The 24,660-nt window shown below is 39.1% G+C and overlaps 1 protein-coding gene across 1 annotated transcript in view; it reads left to right on the forward strand.

Annotated features, from left to right (window-relative positions):
• Positions 1–530: 530 nt before the first annotated feature.
• Positions 531–24,660, forward strand: part of LOC124795427 — a 96,973-nt gene continuing 72,843 nt past the window's right edge. The window contains exons 1-2 of the mRNA XM_047259454.1: positions 531–642; positions 9,694–9,749. Coding sequence (XP_047115410.1) covers positions 634–642; positions 9,694–9,749 — 65 coding nt within the window. The 5' untranslated portion in view covers positions 531–633. The remainder of the gene's footprint in view (positions 643–9,693; positions 9,750–24,660) is intronic.

A 24,660-nucleotide genomic window follows, 5' to 3' on the forward strand; every position in this document is an offset into this window, starting at 1 on the left:
GAAATACGTTTAGTATACTACTTCATCAAACTCTTTTTCAAGAGTGTCGAAATCTTTTTGACACACAACAGCATGAAGCTTAAGATTTCCGAAAATAAAGCTTCGTTTCTAATTAACTGCTCTATATTGAAATGGCGTAATATATGCTTTATAAACACCAAAAAATAATAAAATAAAGCACACCATTCGCATTCAAAATAATAAAAGTGTGAAAAACATTCAGTTAAATTACACATCTCCTACGACATATGCTTCTCTGTTCATGTACAGTAGAGATGGGCAAACTGAAACACTTAACTGTTTCGAAACAAATGAAACAGTACAATGTTATGTTTCGATACGCTGTTTCGAAACAGTGAAACAGTTTGTGTTTTGTTATCTAATAAACCTACACATTTTATCATCTTGAATGTCTACTGTATAAGTATGTCCATATAAACACAAATGAGGTGCGAGAGCGCTAATCATTTCGCAGATATGAAACTATCACTTGGGAGTCTTGGCAGTTTCGTATTTCCTGCAGCAAATGGTAATACATCTGCTTGCTGTGAGTACTTGAGGGAACTCCATGTACCTGTACCTCAAACAAACTTCTTTAGCAAGAACTATAAGTGGTCTAGAGGCAGATCTGCCATGATACAGGTATCACAAAGACATTACACTGTATGAATTGTTTTAAATTTTAGTCTGGATTTTATACTTCAAAGAAACATACCTATCTCTGCATTTCAGTTACCTTGAAATGTTTTCCAATTCTATCAAGTGTACTTACTAAGAGATGTATCCAGCTAACTTGAGAATGGTTGATGAGAAACTGCCATTCTTGACCATTGCGCTATATCCTCCAGTCTGTTACGGTAATTTTTTGATCTGTGTGCATAAGTCACTTTGCATCCTGCTCTGTGTGACAAACAATGGAAAATTTAACTGTGAATAGTAAAAGTGTGAGTGGCACAGTCATAAATGTTAATTCAGTGCCTCGCTTCCCAGAATGTTATCTCAATAAATTATATCTCATGATATGCCTTTTCAAGAGCACATGCAGATTATCACTCATTAAACCTATCAAAATTATGCACTAGAATATTGGGAAATGATTTTGGCAAAATCTGTTATGTCAAAAATATTTAGTCTGACCTAAGCCAGTTGGAAAATATGATATTCACATGACACGAAAGCAGCGCATTTGCTGCTACAGGAAATATGGAACTGCAAAGACGCCTAAGTGAAAGTTTCATACTTTCTGCGATATGATTGGTGGTCTCGCACCTCGTTTGTGTTTTTATGACAATATTTATACAGTAGACACTCAAGATGATACAAAACACGAACTGTTTCACTGTTTCGAAACAGCGTTTCGAAACATTACATTGTACTGTTTCATTTGTTTCGAAAGAGTTAGGTGTTTCAGTTTGCCCATCTCTAGTGTGAAGAGGGCTGGCACTGCACTTGGGCACACTTAAAGACCAAATAGCATGTCTTACATTTCCTCGAACAGTGTGCTTCATACACCAAACTCTTCAGGAAGAAATGCGCCAAAAAATGAATATATTTTTGAAGACAAGATTTTTTAAAATTTTTGACGTCTTATGTCAAACGCTCCTATAAGTTTTTCCTCCTGTTCGGAAATGTTGTAGATCTGGGGCTGCTTAGAATCATATGAGAAATACTGCATAGTTAACTGCACATGAAAATCTAACTAGTGCGGGTTTTAACTTTGTACACAAACAGTAAAGTAGAGAGTTGGATGTCCACTGTAGAACAGTTTGTGACGAGAGACGCTTGCCATAATGCATAGTCACTGTAAAGAAACTCCTAAAGAAACAGAAACTACTTTATTACCCATTTTATGCCATTCACCAACCATGGCTGGACAGACTGCATCAAGCTTACAATAATGTTACTACAATAAAATTAATACAACAATGTAATTTAAACTGTGGTACTAAAATAGGTACTATAAGACATGAAGTTAAGAATTAGATTACAGTATACTTTACAATAATAAGACAATCAATATTAGAACGCAGTGTGGTAACATAGCAGAGTTGCTGCTGTTTTCTTTGGCCCTGAGTTGCAGCTCAGGCAGAAACTGTTCTGTCACCAGAGAAGTATTCTTCACTACTGCACAAAGTTTGCTCTTTTAATATACACAAAATTTTAGTTCTAAATTGTTCAGTTGCTAATGACTGAATACCCTTAGGTGGAGCATTAAATAATTTTAAAGCTGCTATTGAGGAGCTCTTCTGTGTTTTAGTTGATTAACATCTTGGCCTATATATACTGGCTTTATAGTGAGGACTGTGTTAATGAACTTCATTTCTCTATCTGTAGGTCTCCTGATTTCACTTTCTGTGAACAAAGCAACTGAAAATATATTGGCTGAAAACAGTCAGAACTCCTAATGTGGAAAAAATTGGTTTACAATGGTCAGCTTTCTTGCTTGAGGTAATGATCCTATTGCTTTCTTTTGCAGTAAAAGCACTTTCTTGCAGCCTGTGGAATGGCCCACAGTAACAGCCCTTAGTTGATGTGGCTGCATAACATTTTATAGTATACTGTTAGTAGGTACTGTATGATTTTAAACTTTTTAGTTTCCTCAAGAGGTACAGAACCCATGATAGGTCATAAGATACAAGTTTAGCATACTGTTGCCAGGTCAACTTGGTTTCAAGGAAAAAGAGCAATAGCTTGACAGCTACTCTGTCACCCAGTGCTCCAGAATCACTCAGGCTGCGTATCATCCTCTGTGTTCTGTCTTAACAAAATTTTCCATCTTGTTCATAATGATGAACCAGGCCTTGGCCCCACTGAATAGGACTTCGGCTTGTTGAACAACCTGAAATACATTCTCCCCTTTTGAGAACAAAGTTGTATCATCTGAAACTGTACTGTATGCCCATTGGAGCCTGTGTCATTAATGAAAATTAAGAACAACAGGAGCCCTATTACTCATACGTGTGGCACTCTGTCTTTTAATTTCATTTCACCTGAGTCTGCTCCTTGCACTGATACAACCTGTTGACTGTTCTTTAGGTAGGATTTGAGAATTTGTAGAACGGTTCCCCCAATAGCCCTTGATTTTAGCTACATGAGCAGGGCCTTGTGCGGAATACAATCAAATGCCTTACTAACATCATAGAGTACCTGTGCTATAGGTTCCTTGTCTTCAAAACTCTGACTTATATTTGTAACTAAAAAACCCTGACTTATATTTGTAACAAAGTCAAGTACTGTTGTATTTGACTTGCCCTTCCAAAAGTTGTGCTGGGTATACTAAAAGACGTTATTTACGTCAAAATAACTTAATAGCTTATCTTTCGTTATGGGTTCAATCACCATAGATAGTACTGGTGTTATATATATAGGTCTGTAGCTTGACACTTCATGTGGATTACCTTTTCCTTAAACGCTATTTTCAGGAAGTCTGGCAGTGCCCCGGCAGGGAGGTATTTATTTATTACTACTAACAGCGGTTGAGCAATTTCACAGATTATAGTTCTTAATGTAGTACAGGACATGCTCTAAATATCGATATTCCCTGAGTGTTTGTGGTCTTTCACTATTTTTTATTATGTTTTTTGGATACATTCTCTTTCATATTACTTGCTGCATTTATTTCCAAATTTCATAGCAGCTGCAGGATCTGTTCCAAACTCAGGAATTTCACCTACTGTGCTTTCCACTATGCTCATAAAATATTCATTTAATTCATCTGGACTGCAATAATTAAAGAGAGACATGGGCTTTTGTCTATGTTTATTAACCACATCCCAAGCTGGTTTACAAGGATTGAGAGTTTCTTCAATAAATCTGGCATTGGTTGCCTTCTTTACTCTCTCTACTTCTTCTCTGTACATCCTTTTGGCCTTTAAGTAATTGCAGTATAGCCTGTCCTTGATGTCAGTATCTTCAGTGGCTTTGACATTATCACTTAAAGATTTGCAGAATACATCTTATTTTAGCTAATCTAGAGGTATATCACCACTTAACAGGTTTCTGTGTGTAGTCTAATTTGGCAATTGGATATCTCTTGGGTTATAGTGGAAAACATTTCATCAGAAGAATCCAGAACATGGAACTGAATGTATCATTTGGTGCCAGTTCTTCATAGATTAATCTGTAGAAGACACTGTAGTTTTAAAATCATCTAAATTTTTCTTTGTAATAACCCAACTTCTGAAGACATAATTTGAAATCTATCCGTGAATTTGTTAAGTACTTCCTGAGTTTGTCTTTAGTTTCATAATTACTGCACTGTGATCTAGAAGCATTGGTTCAATCAAACTTACTTTGTAGTCTCAACTATTTCAGTGTGTGGCAACTGTATCAAGACAAACATCTTCTCTTATAGGTAGATAACTTGTCACAAATAGTCCACAACTGTTTGTTAAGTTCATAAAAGCTTCCTTTTTTGTCCTGAAGCACAGCACATTTGCACTAGCTATAACTAAGCTTGCATTTTTTCCATTGGTGACATTTCCTTTTCTACAGGAATATTCTTGGTGTTGGGAGTTTATCTCGCGGAAGCATTGGGCATCCCACAGAATAAAAAATGTATTTTGACAAAGTTTTTGAGCCATATGTTGTTGTCCATTATTTTATCTTTTAAGTTGAAATGAACACAAGTTTCGAAGCTATTATTTAATCTCTTCATTTCCAGTTTTTCAACTTCAAAACTGTTGTAAGTTGGGAAAGGATTCTGTAAGAAAGTAGTTACAGTATCAGCTGTTGTGCCACCTATTAGTTTGTTAGGGTGGAATCAGTTACCATATTTGCCATACAGCATTCTATTTTTGTTGTCAGTACTTAAAAGATGAGTGATATATGCAGGATGAATAAAAAATGTTGTACTTGGAGGTCAGCATGCAATTCCTCATCCAGATTCAATACAAAAGTTTATCTAGCAAAATCAGTCTGGTGCATTTTGAAAAATGTTTGAAAATGAGGAGCTGGCAACACCGTTACATCATGAGCATATCAGAATGTTCAGAGGAAGTTGTATCAGCTCGCAGTACCTTGCCAGTAGTCACAGCTCACTGAGTAGACTGTTGGGGCTATTTTTGAATCTTTGTCAGGTTCTTTTTTTATTTTTATTTTGCAGACATCTGTTCCCTAGTTCTAGACATTTATAAGCAAGACATCGATTTTTCACATGGCAGTCACCTTTCACATAACAGTGCGATCCATTAAACTACATGCATGTGTCTACTAACCATGCAGTGAACAACCATAACTTATCCTGTCAAGTTCATGTAGGATGGCTTCCTGACGGAGTGCACAAACGATGAATACATCATTCAATATGCTTTTGGTGCTCTTGCATATTCTGCATGGTGCCTTGACAGACGCCAACCCAATAAGAATGTTTTTCATCACCAGGAGCAATGCATTCAGGAAATCGGTAATCTTCATCCACAAGTAATGGACAGTGGTCATCCAAGGTATAGACATACTACATAAGCAGAGGTCAATATTCTTGATACCATTCACCAATCACCTTGGTGAAGTACCTATGATATTGCAAAGCAGTTCCAGATACCTCAAATACTGGTTGTTGGAATGTTGCACGATGAAGAACTGCATCTGTATTATTACATGTTAACTCAACACCAGCAACCAGAAGACTACATTCAATTAGTACAGTTTTGTGAATGGGTTTTGCACCAAGTGGAAGCTAACCAACATTTTATAGATAATGTGATGTGGGCTGATGAATGTCGCTTCACTTGTCAAGGTATTTTCAACCTCCACAACAGCCATTATTGGTCGGAACACAACCATCATGTAACTCATGAAATGCCTTTCACATACACTTTGGCATAAACCTGTTGGCTGGAATTGTGGAAGGAGTGCTTTTGGACCCTTACCTATTGCCAAACAAGTTGAATGCACCTCTGTATCATAAGTTTCTTTGCAATATTTTTCCTGGCACATTAGAAAACATTCCACTTGTCCTTCAGCAACAGCTATGGTTTCAACACAATGGTTCACTGCCATGCTTTGGAATGAATTTGCATAACTATTTAAATGAAGTGTTTCCAGGGAAATGGATTGGTCGTGGAGATTCTGGCTTGAACATTCCCAGGACCTTAATCCACTAGACTTTTATTTGCGGGGACTCTTAAAGGAGCAAATTTATAGCACTCCACCCATGGATGTACACGACCTGATAGTTTGCATGCATGTCGCTTTGGCAATGATGGATGCAGGTGCGTTGCATAGGGTCCAGCAAAGTATAATTTGGTGAGTGGCAAAGTGTTTAAAAGTGCCAGGTGGTCACTTCGAACATTGCTAGATACCCTAAAGTGAATGTTGCTCATGGGTGTACATAACAGCTCTTTGAAAATAAACCTGGATGTCAAATGCAAGGAATGGAATTATTGTGCATAGCATAATGTGCAGTCTAGTGTAGCCTGTCTATTGTCCTATTGTGTTTTTAGTACCTCATTGATACAAAAGATATTACTGTAGCCACTATTATATTCTATTGGTTTTATTTGTGTCAGGGGCAAAACAAAGTGGTCATTTACATCTGTAAGAAGTTTGTGTTATACCTTAATGTTTAAATAATCATAACTGAAACAGAAAGAAGTACATAAAATACTTCATTACGGAAGTGTAAACTGGATACAAATTGATGTTTAACTGGAAAAAAAAGTTTAGCACAAACACAACTCGAATATCAGCAAGTCTGTATATCCATTCCCTCCACTATTACCCTGTCTCACTGAGCTAATGGGACAGCACCAGCACAGTGTAAGGTTCATTCTACCTGTTCTTGGCCACACTGCACACAGTTACAACATTTCAAGAGCCTTATATTTTAAATAAAATATCTATTAAACGTATTTGCAGGACTTGGTTTTTGTAGATACACTTTTGTCTTGAATTGGGATGTGGATCCGCATCCTGACCTCCAAGTGTGGCGTTTTTTCCATCACCCTGTATACTAGTATCAGTGGCATTGAGAAAAAGCTGAAGTTAATGTGTTCTGAGCTCAAAAATAATAAGGTATATTGAACAGAATGATCTCCTTGCTAGGCAGCATGGATTCCAAAGACATAGATCATGTGAAACCCAACTCACTTTTCGCATATGACATACTAAAAGCAATGGATCAACACAATCAGGCAGATGCAGTAATCTTTGGGTTCTGAAAAGCGTTTCATTCAGTACTGCATCTACATTCATTTTCAAAAGTATGATTGTATGGGGTACCAAGCAAAATTTTTGGCTGGATTGAGGATTATATGATCCAACTTAGAATATTGCTCAAGCGTGCGGCACCCAAACTAAATACAACTTACAGGGGATATTGAATGGATACAAAATAGGGCATCACAAATAGTCACAGGCTTATTCAATCCATGGGGCAGTGTCGCAAATATGTTGAAAGAAGTACAATGGGAGACACTTGAAGATAGGTGCAAAATATCCTGTGAAAACATACCCAGAAAGTTTCTAGAAACAACTTTGAGTTAATCTAGGAATACCAGGTGTTATCAAAAAGTAATGGGAATCTTTGTTTTCCTTAAAGAACTTTATTTGCTCATCAGCATCAACTTTGTCCACTTCAAAGTAATCCAACTCTTTTTCCAATCTTGGAAGCCCTCCTGGAACTCACTTTTCATTATGATGTTCAGCTCCTTCACCAATTCTGTTTTTATCTCATCAATGGCGGCAAAACAACATCCTTTCATGGTTCTCTTCAGTCTTGGGAGTAGAAAGAAGTCACAGGAAACCATGCCTGGCAAATGTGGTGGCTGAGGCAACACAGTAGTTTTGTTTTTTGCCAAAAAAATTGCAAACAAGCATTGAGGTGTGAGTGGGAACATTATTGTAATGCAGTTTCCACAACTGGACAGTTCTGGTCATTTTCATCAGATTGTTTCACACAAATGGTGCATAAATTCCAGGTAGTTTTCCTTATTGACCGTACAACCATAAGGCAGGAACTTGTGAATGCACTATCCCATTGTAATTAGCCTTCAGGCAATTTCCATTGGGATGATTTGTCTTTGCTTGTAACGTCATACAAATATTTCATCACCTGTTGTAACCTTCTTTAGAAGTCCTAGATCATTGTCAGCTTTATTCAGCTATTCCTGAGTGATGTTTGCATGATGTCATTTTTAGCTGAAATTCAACAAATTTGGAAAAAAAACTTTGCTACTACACTTTTCATGCCCAAAACACTTGAAAAACTTGCTTGGCATGAGCCAAAGGACATTCTGACATCATCAGCAACTTCTCTGATGGTGATTCGGGGATTTTCCAAAACCATTTTCTTTACTTCTTCCACATTGTCATCAGTGATGGATGTGCTAGGGAGTACAGGACAGTTGTCATCTTCGATGTCTTCTTGATCCTCTTTGAAACATTTATATCACTCATAAACATTTGTCTTACTCATAGTAGGTTTGCCAAAAGCTACAGACCACGTTTCAAATGCAGTGCTGCACTTTACTCCATTTTTGAAGCAGACTGTAATGCAAATTCTTTCATTCATCTTTTTTGTAAGTAAAAATTCACTAAGCACTTGAAAACATGTCAACTGTTTCAGTTGTCAACAATAAACTAAATATTAAAAATATTTGAAAATGGAAATATAGATCAGAAACATGTGTACCAAAAACTTTAAAAAAATGTGAAAACCGGGTGTTTAAAGCTGAGGAAATTAAAATATTCCCATTAGTTTTTGATCATACCTCATATATTATAACTGCTTATGTGTTACTCTTACAGAAACTAAGAAGACAAGATTGGACTTATTACAGCACACACAAAGGCATTTAAATAAACATTCTTCCCCCAATCTATATGTGAATTCAATGGGAATAAGCCCTAATAACTGGTAAAGTGGGACATACAGTCTGTCATTCACTTCTCAATGGTTTGTAGAATATAGATGTAGGTGTAGCCTTCCTTCATTTACATAAAACAAATTTTTTCAAGGCACTTCACATAACTCAAAATATGATTCTCCCCTCCCCTGCCCATGTATTGTCTAATGGAGCAACCAGATCTCAGTGTTGTGCTTGGAGATGCATCTCAGTGTTGTGTCACTGTCACCCCAGTGTGAACCAGTTAAGTTGCTTCCACTATGTTTCTTTGTGCTCCACCAGTGCGGGTTGCTCGTGTGTTTGTATTGCGAGTCATTTGGCAGTAACTACATCTGGTATACTCCACCAAGGAATTTTTTAACTGTGAGGAAAGTGATTGGATTCACTGAACTTTCTCCAAAACTAGTAAATCTGCCAGAGAACTAAATGTTGATGATAGATGAATTGAATCTATAGTAAATGCTTAAACTGTTCAAATTTTTTCTAATGTTATGTATTATTTATATTGTAATACATCAGTTTTGTGCAGTCTGCCCAGCAATGGCTGGTGAATGATATAGACTTGGTAATAAATGGTAATTTTATTGCATCACATGTTGTATCACATCGGTGGGAACTGTGCTAGCTCTCGCTTCCAGTCAGATGTAGTGTGCACACTTGTGTGCCAGCCACACATGGCTGTAATGTAAATGTGAAATAGTAGAGCTGCAGTTTTAATAGTTAGAGCCACTGTGTTAACACATGGTAAATTTTGCTTTATAAATTTGTGTAATCTATGAATATGCAATATAATCTATGTATATACGAAATGTGATCAAAGAGTAATAGGAATTTTTTAATTTTACAGGTTTTATACATTCAATTTTCAAATTTTTTTATCTTGTTGGTACACATTTTCCTGAGGTATGTTTACATTTTCAGTTATTTTGAACATTTAGTTTATTGTTGCGAGTCAAAAACTTACACAATCAAACCTTGATGTATTGAATCTCTAGGGAAGGTAAGATTCATTCAATGTATAGAGGGTTTGATATACACTACTGGCCAATAAAATTGCTACACCATGAAGATGACGCTCTACAGACGCAAAATTTAAGCGACAGGAAGAAGATGCTGTGATATGCAAATGATTAGCTTTCCAGAGCATTCACACAAGGTTGGTGCCGGTGGCAACACCTACAACGTGCTGACATGAGGAAAGTTTCCAACCGATTTCTCATACAGAAACAGCAGTTGACTGGCGTTGCCTAGTGAAACGTTGTTGTGACGCCTCATGTAAAGAGGAGAAATGCGTACCATCACGTTTCCGACTTTGATAAAGGTTGGATTGTAGCCTATCGTGATTGTGGTTTATCGTATCACGACATTGCTGTTCGTGTTGGTCGAGATCCAATGACTGTTAGCAGAATATGGAATCGGTGGGTTCAGGAGGGTAATACAGAACACCGTGCTGGATCCCAACGGCCTCGTATCACTAGCAGTCGAGATGACAGGCATCTTATCCGCATGGCTGTAACGGATCGTGCAGCCACGTCTTGATCACTGAGTCAACAGATGGGGACGTTTGCAAGACAACAACCATATGCACGAACAGTTCGACGACGTTTGGAGCAGCATTGACTACCAGCTTGGAGACCACGGCTGTGGTTACCCTTGATGCTGCATCACAGACAGGAGCACCTGTGATGGTGTACTCAACGACGAACCTGGGTGGATGAATGGCAAAATGTCATTTTTTCGGATGAATCCAGGTTCTGTTTACAGCATCATGATGGTCGCATCTGTGTTTGGCAACATCACGGTGAACGCACATTGGAAGTGTGTATTCGTCATTGCCATACTGGCGTATCACCTGGCATGATGATATGGGGTGCCATTGGTTACACGTCTCGGTCACCTCTTGTTCACATTGACGGCACTTTGAACAGTGGACGTTACATTTCAGATGTGTTACGACCCGTGGCTCTACTCTTAATTTGATCCCTGCAAAACCATACATTTCAGCAAGATAATGCATGACCACATGTTGCAGGTCCTGTACGGGCCTTTCTGGATACAGAAAATGTTCAACTGCTGCCCTGGCCAGCACATTCTCCAAATCTCTCACCAATTGAAAACATCTGATCAATGGCGGCCGAGCAACTGGCTTGTCACAATATGCCAGTCACTACTCTTGATGAACTGTGGCATCGTGTTGAATCTGCTTGGGCAGCTGTACCTGTACACGCCTTTCAAGCTCTGTTTGACTCAATGCCCAGGCATATCAGGGCCGTTATTACAGCCAGAGGTGGTTGTTCTGGATAATGATTTCTCAGGATCTATGCACCCAAATTGCGTGAAAATGTAATCACATGTTAGTTCTAGTATATTTGTCCAATGAATACCCATTTATCATCTGCATTTCTTCTTGGTGTAGCAATTTTAATGGCCAGTAGTGTAATAAGGTTTTGATAGGGAGGTGATAGGGGTGTGGGGCAAGTTTACAATCCATGATTTTTTTGTTACTGTACTATGATTTTTTGTTTTGTTGTTTCTGTGTGTGATAATGCACTATGTTTAGTTTTCTTCTGAAATAGGCATCAATCTATAAGTTTAAAATACTTTCGTTGTAAAGAAATATGCAGCTCACGTACATAAAAATTTCCAGAAATCATTGACTTTAAAAATAATCTGTAATTTTGGCTTGCTATAAACTTTTGATCACTGTCAGTCAGTTTCATTGTCTTTAATTACAATGGCTGAAAACACGTTACTCTATACCTCCTCAAACTTCTCCGTGTATGCTCTGATTGTGTCGAGAGCCACTTTGGCCTGCCTGGTCGTCACTGGCAGTGCTTCTTCAACCTTCCTCTACCTTCGACATTGTTGCCACTTCCTTTTTCTTTCGCTGTCTTCACAGAGTCAGCAATCTTGGCTTCTGTTAATGATCCTGCTACTGTGACATCATTGTCTACATCTACATAATCTTCAAAATGAATGTGAGCGGTGTTAATGTGAGTCACCACTTTTGTCCATTCGGACTCAAGGATACTGACAGGGAGTGTCTCCCATAAGTACTGTATAAAATAAAAACTAATCACAATTCCCATAAACAAGTGTCAGACTCAAACTAAGATTTTACATACTTTTGTATTAAACCCACCAGACACTCATTTTTGTCTGTCATTGAAAATCCATGTGTTCGGAGACAATTGAAGATCATTTGCTCCTTCACATTTCTGTACATTTTCAGCATTCTTATAGTGTCTAAAATTTTGATAGTTGTTGGGTCATTGTTGTCAGTAGCCCAGACATGTCATTTCGAACATTTCGTATCTAGTTTTCTTTGGCAGTCTTGATTATTCCTTGATCCAAGGGCTGAAATTTTGACGTAGTGTTAGGTGGTAAAAATTGCTCTGTAACAAATTTTAATAGAGGGTTAACGCTGTGTGTACAGCAGTTGACCACAAACAACATTTTTTTTTGATTTTCACAAGACATTTTCTATCAAAATCCTGTAACCAGTTGGAAAACACTTCTGAGGTCATCCATACTTTCTTGTTCACAGTGTACTCCACAGGGAATGACTTACACCCAGAAAAACAGCACAGTTTCATAGGTTTTCCAATCCTAAGTGGCTTCAGTTTTTCTGTGCCGTTCATTTTTGCTGCTAACAGAATGTCACACAATCTTTGCTTAGCTTGCTCCTGAGACATTTTTCTCCTTGGAAGGTCAAAGCTTTGTCTGAAAGACATTTGTAAAAAAGTTCAATTCTGTCTGTGTTAAAAAAATCATTGGTTCGTAATCTTGAAAAATCCTGCACAGTTCTAGCTTCCAAGCATTGCAAATTTTGCTATCTACACTGGTACTTTCCCTGCTCACTTTTCAGAAAAACAATACAATGTCTTTTCATGAAGTTTTCTAACCACCGCTCACTTGCATAAAATGTATCATATCCAAATGTTGCTGCAAAACAATCGGCCATTTCTTTCAAAGTAAGTCCACCAATGTTCACATTATTGTTCCCCTGTTGCCGGAACCACTGCACTAAATGTGGAAACTCAGCCTTTTGTTATTGTTTCCAATCTGTCCCTTCATCTGTGGTAATCACACAGTCTGCCTAAAGCACATACCTGCATAGAGGGCTTCTTGGGAACTTCAATGCAACACAGATCTCACTGATGTATCAACGCAGGAAGGGGAGGGATTGGGATTCCTCTATTTGCACACACTTCAATATGTAGAGGTACCATATGAATGACTTTACATCAAAGAGGTGACTTCAGTGTAAAGTGTTTTTGTCCCCTGAACTGCAATGCAATGTACGGAGGTAAAATCTGCCCTTCTTGAGCCTTCAAAAAAACTTTGCTGTAACAGCAGATTTTCTTCAAAATATTAAGGATTTGTGCTTTCAGGAGAAGGGAATGAAGAAAAAATTCAAATAGACAAGTCTTCAGTATACTGAGGTTCAATATAACGAGGTTTGATTCTACATGTTTTTGAGTGCTCGGTGAATTTTTACTTTCAAAAAAGGTGGATCAAAGAATTTGCATTAAATTTTACTTGAAAAACGGAATAAAGTACAGCACTGTGTTCAAAATGTCAACTATGGCATTTGGTGAACTTAACTATGAGTAAAACAAGAGTTAATGAGTGGTATAAACATTTCCAAGAGGGCCGAGAAGATGCTGAAGACGACAACTGCCGTGGACACCCTAGCACATCAATTACTGATTACAATGTGAAAGAAGTAAAGAAAATGGTTCTAAAAATCGCCCAATCCCCAACAGAGGGGTTGCTGATGATGTCAACATATCCTTTGATTGCTGACAAGCAATTTTTTTGGATGTTTTGTGCATCGAAAGTGTAGTAATCAAGTGTTGAATTTCATCCAAAAACAACATCATGCAGGTATACTCAGGAATTACTGAATGAAGTCAGCAGCAATCCAGAATGTCTAATGAAGGTTATAACAGGTGATGAATATATGGGTATATGGATATGAGGTCAAAACCAAGGCCCAGTCATCCCAACAGAAACTGCCTGAAGAGCCAAAACTGAAAAAAATTTGACAGTTTTGGTCAATAAGGAATAATACCCAGAAACTATGTACAACTTACATGAAGCAGTCTGAAGAAAATGACCAGAGCTGTCCACATGTGGAAATTGCAAAACGATAATGCTCCCGTTCACACCTTGGTTCTTGTTGGTTATTTTTTGGCAAAAAACAATACTGTTATGTTGCCTCATCCACTGTATTCACCCATCATGGCCCCCTGTGACTTCTTTCTATCCCCAAGGCTGAAAAGAAACATTAAAGGACATTGTGTTGCCACCATTGATGAGATAAAAACAGAATCGCTGAAGTAGCTGAACACCATGATGAATACTGAGATCAAGAAATGCTTCCAAAATTAGTGAAGGAGCTAGCCCAAGTGTCTTATATATCAGGGGAACTGATTTGAAGGGGCAAAGTTGATACTGATAAATAAGTAAAGATACTACTCTAAACAATAATTGCTATTACTGTTTGATCACACTTCGTATGTAATTTTATTAAGTGCTACATGATAATAAATTGACAAATTTGTTTACTGGCATGTTGGCCACTATCAGTAAACCTCATACACTAATATGTGCCTAAAGCCCATCCTCTAACCTGACAACAATTTTTTTTTTGAGATCTATACAGTGGTAACCAGAGTAAAGTTTTCATTTACTGCAATGAAAAGTGTAACACACTTCTTGTGTTTAGTTTTGCTCTGGAAGGAAAGACTGGGGCATAAGGGATCAGACTCTGCAAGAGAGGCGCTCTGCATTGCAGTGTAGATTGCTCGCCAGGTTTCGAGAGGGTGCGTTTCTGGATGAGGTATCGAATATATTGCTTCCCCCTATTTATACCTCCCGAGGAAATCACGAATGTAAAATTAGAGAGATTAGAGTGCGCATGGAAGCTTTCAGACAGTCGTTCTTCCCGCGAACCATATGCGACTGGAACAGGAAAGGGAGGTAATGACAGTGGCACGTAAAGTGCCCTCCGCCACACACCGTTGGGTGGCTTGCGGAGTATAAATGTAGATGTAGATATCATTGGTAACATTCATACAGGTTGACATAATTTATTAAACTCACAACTATTACAATTAAAGCAGATCACATTAATTAAAAAAGACAAGATTCAGGTTTTGAGTTTTGTGACTTTCAAAATAATTTAAAATGAAATCAAATTAATAAAATTAAGCAATTAAATACAGAGTGTTATTTAAGAAATAACTTTTGTGATTTAAGCATTTAATCAAGCTTAGTAAAATTAAAAAATAAGAAAGAGATTTTAATAATTTTAACCAAACTTTAAAAATAAATTCCTAAAGTTCTTCCCTGGGATATAATACCAAGTAACAGAAATTAACTCCCTATTGCCCCAAAATGTTGAAGTGTGATTTCAGTTTTACAAGTGTGAAAGAATCAGGAGGAGCAGCATTACCAAACGAAGGAATGGGGTGGGGGGTGGGGTTGGGGGGAAGACAACACTATATTAAAACAGTTTAAGTAAGATTTCTGTTGGAAAGGGAGCAGACAGGACAGAGGCTATGAAACCCAACTTAAGCAAACACCGCCCATCGAGATACAGCAAACAATACACCCAAATCAGTAGCTTAAGCTCCACATGCATGAACACGCGAGGACTAAGGTGCTGCCTCACGATACCAAAGTTAGGTTACATGATGATATGCTTTCATTATGTAACAGATAAAGGGAGTTTACAGTGCCACAATGAAGCCCAGATTTACAAAATACTCTTCTCGTAAAATATGCCACTGGAGAAGAAACACAATTCAGTACAAAATATAACCAGTAGCTCCTTTTAATTAAAAAAAAATCTTAAGAGGCCAAGACATACACAATAAATAGGCTGAACAGTGCAGGCAATTAAACGTGAGACTGAGCAGATCATCATGTTTAACAGTCAATGTCTTAAAAAAAAAATTCAACTGATAAGAGGGACCAAAACAAACCGGCACCATTTTCACTCCAAGCAGTAATGAATTGGCTGGCACACTAACGTCAGATGTTCTCCAAACAATTTGGCAATGTTAAGTGGCTTGCAAATCATCAAGCAGTATTTAAAAACCCACTCACCATACATTGTGATGTTTGCACACACAAATGCCAGTGTAGACATGAGCGGTGGCCATGATGGTCACCGGTCCAAGGAAGAGGCACATTTGACAGCAAGTGAACCACAGCAGACAATGGCTGAAGACTCGACTGGGAAGATGTAAGTAACTGGAGCCCTATTGAGGACCTTCATCTCACATGTGCCCTGCTCATTTCATATCAGTAATGGACTATTTACACACCACTATTGGCGCCTCACAACTCGATCCAGTTGTCTCACTGTCACAAGCACTGCACCAGGTCCCCAGCCACAAAGCCCCAGTAGCCACACGCTGAATGCCACCATGTGTCCTGGCAGTCCAACCACATTTCCACATTTTGGGCAAAGATAATATTTCAACACATAACATGACTGTCTATCATGGCTTGGCTCAATAAGTATTGAATGATGAGAAAGGGAAAAAGCTTAAAACTGCAACTGATATTTAAAAGATATTCCATACAAAATAATTGTACAGGCTATACTGTAATGCTGCTGAAGTGTGACCCAATAGTGATGCTTATGGATTCCATAGGATTTACATCAGATGAACCTGGTCACTGAGACATTAACATGAGTTCACTGTAATGCTCCTCACACCAATGTAGCACAGTTCTGGCTCTGAGACATGGACAGTTATACTGCTGAAAGATGACATTGCTGTTAGGGATAAAATCAAGCATGATGTGATGCAGATGGCTCACATCTGTCAGCGTGGCTTCGATTACTACCACAGTCCCATGCGAGCACAGGAGAATACCTTCCATAGCATAATACTGCTCCCACCAGCCTGCTTCCATGGCCTGCTGCACATTTCAAGCCATTGTTCACCTCAATGACGGCATTTGTGGAGATGGCCAGTGACCTAGTGTAGCAAAAATGTGATTCATGCGAAGAACCAACACATTTCCATTGATCAACACTCGAATCCTGATGGTCCCATGCCCACTGCAGTCATAACTGATGATGTTGTTGGGTCAACATGTGAACACACAGGGTTGACTGTTGTGGAGCTCCATGTTCAACAATGTACAATGAACGATGTGCTCTGAAACACTTGCACATGTACCATCATTGTGCTCTTTTGGAAGAGATTCCACAGGTCACTGTCTATCTTACTTTACAAAGCAGACAAGCATGTAAACCCCATGTTCTGTGAATAGTCATGGGCATCCAACCATTTTGTGCCTAGTGGTAGTTTCACTGTCCTTTTACCTCTCTCTGTAGATCCTCATGACAATAGCATGTGAACATTCAATCAGATTTGCCATTTTTGAGATACTCGTTTGCGGTCATAATAATAATCTGCCCTTTGTCAAAGTTGCTTATCTCAATGGACTTCCCCATTTGCAGCCCATGTCTTGTGATCTCCCATCCATGTCTGCTCTGCTTACATACTTTTGCTACCACCTCACATGCCTGCAGTGCTGCCAGCTGGCATCCAACGCCGTGGTCATAAAGTTTTGGCTTATTGGTATACGGTCATATATACAATAATTCTTTGTGTACAAGTCACAACACCAAATAAGATGGCACAGCTGTGCTTACATGGTTTACAAACAGTATTTGATTTCCATGTGTACTTACTTGTATTACAAAATAGCTTACCCAGGGCCTCGTCCCTGTTGCAAGTTACTCTCTAACAGCTTCCAGGGGCACGAAAAATTTGATTTTTAATATTTCATACAGTTATTAACCGAATTTAAAATACTATCATAATCTACTCATGAAGAGCAACAGGTATATCTTATGTTAAAAGTTTAACACAATAAATCAAGTACACTGGTGTCTAAAATTCAAGCAAAAAACTGCTATTTCCGCATCCTGTGTCTAATTCATGATGTATTCATACAAACTGTCAACCAGACGTCCATACAATAGTGTTCTGCACAGAAGATTTCATTCTGGTCAATGGACAACCATGCCAATTATGGTGTCGGGGCACATATGAAACGAAATAGCGTTTGCCACACATCCACAATCGCTGTGTACACAGCCACAGATGGTGCAGCAGGGCACATAAGAGTTGCCTACCAGACTCTCTAAAATGGAGGGCCATAGAAAGAAATGAAACAGGGCAGTTGCTGACTGATGAGGCCCGATGGCGTAATGTGAATTGTTCTGTTGTGTCTTGGACATGGCGACAGTTTATAGAGGCTGAAACTGTATCCCAAAGACAAGGGCTGACCATGTGTGACTACAGAAGAGAGGACTGTTATTTGTCTGTAAGCGCACGATAGTACTGCTATAGTGCTGCACGGCATCAGGCATGTGAGCTCACAGCATCCACTGCACTTGTTGTATCAAGGCAAACAGCGTGCTGAGAGACATGCTGTATGCCTAGCTCTGACACGTCTTCACAGAAGGGAACATCTGTAGCTGAGTTATCAACAAGCCACCTGGACGGTCAAACAATGGGTCAATGTTTTTTTGAACAAATGAGTCCCAATTTAGTCTGGAGAGTGATTCTCGATGGATTCACATCTGGAGGGAATGTGGAACATGATTTTGGCACCCAAACATTGTGGAAAGAGACTGAGATTGAGGAAGATCCCTAATGGTGTGGGCAGGAATTATGTTTACCACTCGAAGTCCTCTTCGTGAAATTGTACAGGTGAATTGGCAAGTTTTAACTGCTATCAGGTATTGTGATGAAATCTTGGGACCTCATTTGTGGTTGCTGCTAGGTGCTGTGGGCCTAGACATTATAGTGATGGACAATAATCCTCAACCTCATAGAGCACTTGTGGTTGATATTCTCTTGGAAATGGAAGATATTTCATGCATGGCGTGGCCTGCTCACTCTCCTGATTTGAATCCCTTAGAGCATGTGTGGGATGCACTAGCGTGACGGCTTGCATCACATCAGCATCCACCAACCACTCTCCAACCACTGCAGGAGCATCTCTGCAGGAAGAATGTGTGTTACTGTCTCAACATGAGACTGATGACATCATTCACAGCATGTGATGTTGTTGTCTGGCCTGTATTGCTGCCAGAGGAGGTCATATCCCATAATGAGCACATTAACCAGTTGTCGGAATGCATGTGAAAATCCATTAAGTTGGAAAAAATGAAGAACATTTTGTCTAGCATTATGCATGTTCCAGTTTCTTATGTTCTGTACTCTTTACATTGTTTCTACTTTACTGTCACCTGTTTATACAGCTTTGTGGCAAAGTAAATGCAGCCTTGCAAAATTTCATTTTGTTACTTTAGTTTTGGACACCAGTGTACTACTGTTAGAAACTGTGTATATTTCTTGAGGCAGCATAATTCAAGGCATGAAAACTCTCCAGCCTATATTCATCGAGTATTTTAATACAAGAGCACTCAGTGAATTCCAACAAACTGTGCACAAAATTTTAAACTTTTATGAAACTTTTTCCCAGTGGTACCCTTCACAAAATGATGAACAGAGAAAGGTTTATTGCTTACTACATTTTCAAGGTTAATGCAGTATAAATGCAGCATCAGACATGATGTTTTAATTTATGACTTCTTTACTATTGACTCTACAACAACACATTTTTCAGACAATAACCACATACACTGCTGAATGAACCTGGAAGTGTCTACTACATGGTGGAGTTCTGCCTCTCATTTGGTGAAAACCTTATCTTACACTCAACTGGTTTCTTTTCAAGAAAATAATAGACACAGATGACTGGGGTGAAGAAGATTACAATGCTGCTTCTAGATTTGAAATCACAATGCATGATGTCTGTTTCAGTTTCATTCTGCATACTTTCACAGATAATTTTCCTCGCACCAATGCCTTAGTTGATATATTACTAGCCTGAATTTAAGACATTGGCTAATGTGCAACAGAAGTTAATGAACTTCAAGAGATGTTGAAAACCAAATGTGATGGATTTGAAAGAATATTGTAAAAGAGTCATCCAAGGCCAACATACGGATGAACCAGGAAATAAATGTCCTAGGCATGGTGCTGCAGTCAGTTTGGAAGCAAACTTTAGAAGAATTTGCTGAAAAATTTTGGTCACAGTGATTGATCAGTTACAAAACAGATTCAGCTTGGACTCTCTGTTGTATTTGGAACTTTTAGGGGTTCATAATTTTGATCAGTATGAACAGTGCTACTCTGAGATTGCATACCAATCATTAAATGACTGTTGTAAATCATTTCATGTTTTAGAGATTTCTTACAAAGCATTTGTGTTCACCTTTTTGGTATACTGCTCAGATGTGTGGGACCAAACATTACGTCTCTCCCATTTTTCGTGCCCTTTATCTCATATCTTGATGGCATCAGCATGTCAGTTATTGAATGTGGCAATTTTAGTGGTAGAGGGTGGCCGAATGCCCTTCCTGTTGCCCCTGCTTTCCCTGCCAGGATGGAATTTATCTACCCCAAATTAAAGTGTGTGAAGATTTTTTACATGTTTGCAAATCATGTTACTGAGGCAGGATGTGGGTACTAGTCCAGTATTCACCTATTCAGATATGGGAAACTGCCTGGAAACCACATCCAGGCTGACTGGCACACCAATCCTCATCATTTGTGCAAAGCCAATTCAACCTGTAGCCAACATGCCCCCCCCCCCCCCCCCTGAGTTCCAGAAGTGGTGTGCTAACATGCACAGCCATGCGGGCATATTCATACAAAATTTTACTAATGGTGTGTATTGAATGTAAGCAAAGAAGGGCAGCAGAAATAGTCTCAGGTTAACATGACTTGTGGAAATACGTCAGAAGCATAATTTGCTGATGCTTGAATAGAGACCCAATTATCCAAAGAATGCCTACTTACAAATTTTCAAGAACTAAAACTGAGTGAAGAATCTAGAGATATTCTTCGGCCCTCTACATATCACACTTACAGGTACCATCAAAACAACATTAGATTAATTACTGCACACACAAGGGTGATTAACTTGTCGTTCTTCTCATGGTCCAGATGTGAATGAATGTAGAAATAATGAGCAACTGCTTTAATTTGTCTGCTGGAATGTCTGCTGTAGTTTAAGATTAGGGCATCCTGACAGGCACTCATTGTTGTTGTAAAGTTACATATTGAAGTATCATAAACAAATGTTCACCATAATTACAGTGCATGACTCAGGTGTAGATCTACCTTGTTGTATTATGACCATCTTCTCTTGAAAACTGTGGGAAGAAAACTTGTGCATCAGAGTTCCACATGGTAAATTATGCAAGCTCAGTTGCTTACCTTCCTGCCAACAGTGGCATACCTCTTTGAAGGTTATTATAAATTGCTAAGGCTGTTTGTGGAATTCATATAACAGAAAACTATGTACCGTTTGTGCAGTTAGTTGTTTTCCATAACTATGAATACTTTTTCCATAGCACCAGAAAAGAAATTTCAACTTCTAGTGGTTTTGTAACCTGACACTGATGGTCGCAGTCAACTCACTGTGGGAGCTTGTGGAGTGGGATAGCATGTAGTCACACTTGCTGCCAGTTTACAGCCTATTCAAAGAAAAACACTCTTTGCCTGAATTATAAGGCATAGGGAGCGTGAATTTTGCTGGGAATCTTGCAAAATAAGGCAGTGCTAATTCAAAAATATTATATAAGATTGCATTGTAAACCCATTAAGGAAAGTTTTTAAATTTTAGTGTTTCCATTAGTTTCACCATTGTTTCCGTTTTGTACCTGGCTTACCTGGCATTGCTTGAATACATGCCTTTTATGGGACAGTTTCCTTTTTTATTTCTGTTTCTTATTTTTAGAAAGTTTCACTGTTTAACCACTAACCCTATTCAATAGTGATCAACTATTAGTGAAAATGTTCTAGAGTGTAAGTGCTATTAAATTTATTTGTGCACAATTTAATTCTTTCACAGGCATTGGCCTTCTACTGTATCAAAAATATATGATGCTTCAATATACACATGGCTGAAAACTTGCAAAACTCATACTGCAACATATGACACTGCTGTATACTTTATTTTTAATTGTATGTCTGGTTTCAGTATGTATGTATCTCTATACGAGGATGGTCCCATAATTACCCAGCGTGACTGAGAGACGGTAGTCATTGTTGAAAAATATCTCTGGATTAGAAAGTATACAAACTATGAAGCATATGTTTCAAGTTTGAAGATGCCACATTGTTTAGTATTTGTTTGGCAGCCATCAATAGCAAATGTTGTTAGTGAACTTGTGAACATAGAGAAAATTGGCCATCATTATGTGATATAATATCTTTTTTTGAAAGGCCTCAGCCCAACCAATATTAAAGCTGAACTAGATTGTAGTTTGGAAGAGTGTGCTCCTTTGTTGAGAACAGTAAAATATTCGGCAGATGAGTTTAAATGAGACCATATGAGCTGCCAAGAAGACCATTGCAGTGGTCGACCAAATGAGGTGATAACTCCAGAAATGATGAAGAAAATTCACAAAGCAGTAATGGATGATCGTTGACTGGAAGTGCGCAAGTTAGCAGACATAGTAGGCATGATGAGAGGTATAACTATGTGAGAAAATCCCGCACATGAACTTCCATACAATCAAAAACGAGATGGAACTTCAAACAGATTTATTAACTCTCCACATTCACAGTTGTCTACAAGTGTTACTATAACAACAAGAGTCACAGAATCTCTACAAAAACAAAGAGTAAAAATTGGTAGTTGCTCTTCTATTCTAAGAGCAAATGTGGCGTGTCACTGCAGGTGAATCGCCATGTCCCTAGCTGCAAAAACACTCGGCATAAGGACGGCATTCTTCTGTCTTCATTTCACACTCATACACGAACTTCAATGCGAGCGACTATCATGTGCGCTGACTGCAGTGTCGGTGTGTAGTAGTCACTACGGGAGCCACCTTGGTGAAAGCAGATTGTGGTAAGTCTTTTCTGTACCTGGCAGAAAAAAGAACACATCTTCCTGAGCGAGTCGTGCATTTTGCTTCGTCTTGATGTGGGTGAGGCGGTGGTGGAATGGGAGGCTGAATTGTAGTCCCTTCCTTCTCCTCTCTCAAAATCTTTGGCGGTGTAGTCGGTGCCTCTTTGAACATGTAGGCTGACTTAACTCTGTGCATTGAAACTGTAGCTTGTTTACCCATAATGAGAATGTCCATGGTTTGTTAACTCCTGCACAGCACACGGTATGGTCCAGTGTAGGGTGGTTGCTGTGGCAGTTTGACAGCATCCGTGCGAAGTGTAACATGCGTGCATGTGTCAAGATCCTTATGCATGAACATCATGTGCTGTCCATGCCTGGTGGCTTTCATTGGTTTCATGCAGTCCACAGTCTCTTGTAAAGTATGTACGAATTGTGGTTGATCATTAATGTCACATATCTTTGTGGCATCAACAAATTCACCAGGTAGATGCAGAGACTCTCTGTATGCAAGCTCTGCTGGTGAATCCTCAATGTTTGGCTTGAATGCAGTCTTCAGACCAAGTAGGACAAAGTGCTGAAGTCCATGTGGTCCCACAGTACATAGGTGTTGCCTTCAAACTGCAGTGCCATCTTAACAGCATGCCATTACTAGCCAGGTGGTAAGTAGTGGTCTTATGGGGTGAGTATCTGCAGAACTTGGCTAGCTGAGTGAACAAGTCAGACTCAAACTGCCTCCCCCTGTTGGTTGTTACATGGAGAGGGCAAATGAATCTGGTGAGCCATGTTTACGTGAAAGCTGCTGTTAGCATTTCTGCCGAAATTATCAGTAGGTACTGCTTCCGGCCAATGCATTTACCTGTCAATCATTGTCATTAAATAGCAACGACTGTCTGAGGGAGGCAGTGGTCCTACCATGTCTAGGTGAATGTGAGCAAAACGTACGCAGACATCTGGGAACTCCTCTATTGGAGTGTATACATGGTGGGCAACTCCAGGGTGACACAGGTTATGGAGTTTATTGAACACTGTCTGACAGAATGCGTTCGGTATATATGGTCATGAGTATATATGGTCATGATCTGCCGTGCAGTAAGTTGCACTAGACCTTGCCAGTTTCGCCCGGAATGTCGACCAGTTGCAATTTTAGTGAAGTTTTGTCATTGCGTAATATTACTTGTAGTTCAGGGTCTTCTTGCTGCAGGACTGCTAGCTCTGTCATGTTCAGTGGTTGGGAAACACCAGATACTCTGGATAAGCAGTCGGCCACCACATTGGTCAATACAGAAATGTGCCGCAAGTCCATAGTGAATTGGCTTTTAAACTCGAGTTGGGAGTACTGACGTGGTGAGCACTTGTTGCTGTTCTTACTGAATGTGTATAACAACAGTTTGTGATCAGTATAAACTGCAAAATCCCGTGCCATGACCTGTGGTCAGAGGTGCTTGATTGATTGCTAGATGGCCAACAACTCCCTATCATATGCGCACCAGCACTGCTGTGAAGGCAATTTAAGTGAAAAATATGCCAGCAGCTGCCATGTATCATCTACTCATTGTTGTAAAGCTGAGACGATTGAAAACTGGCTGGCGTCAACCACTAAGGCGAGCAGAGCATCAAGTTTTGGGTGAGTGAGTAGGGTATCCTGAGCAAGACTGTCTTTCATCGTTTTGAACACTGCATCCATACTCTCATTCCATTGCACAGGGGCGTTACCTCATACCTTTGTGCCTGATAGTGCTGCATTTAACAGTGCTTTGCTCAGCGGTACGTGGTAAGTGACGCCGATAAAAATTCAGCATTTTGAGGTATCTGGGTAGCTCTTTTATGCTGGTAGGCTTTGGCA

The sequence above is a fragment of the Schistocerca piceifrons genome, chromosome 4 (assembly GCF_021461385.2).
Source record: "Schistocerca piceifrons isolate TAMUIC-IGC-003096 chromosome 4, iqSchPice1.1, whole genome shotgun sequence".
Classification (NCBI taxonomy): domain Eukaryota; kingdom Metazoa; phylum Arthropoda; class Insecta; order Orthoptera; family Acrididae; genus Schistocerca; species Schistocerca piceifrons.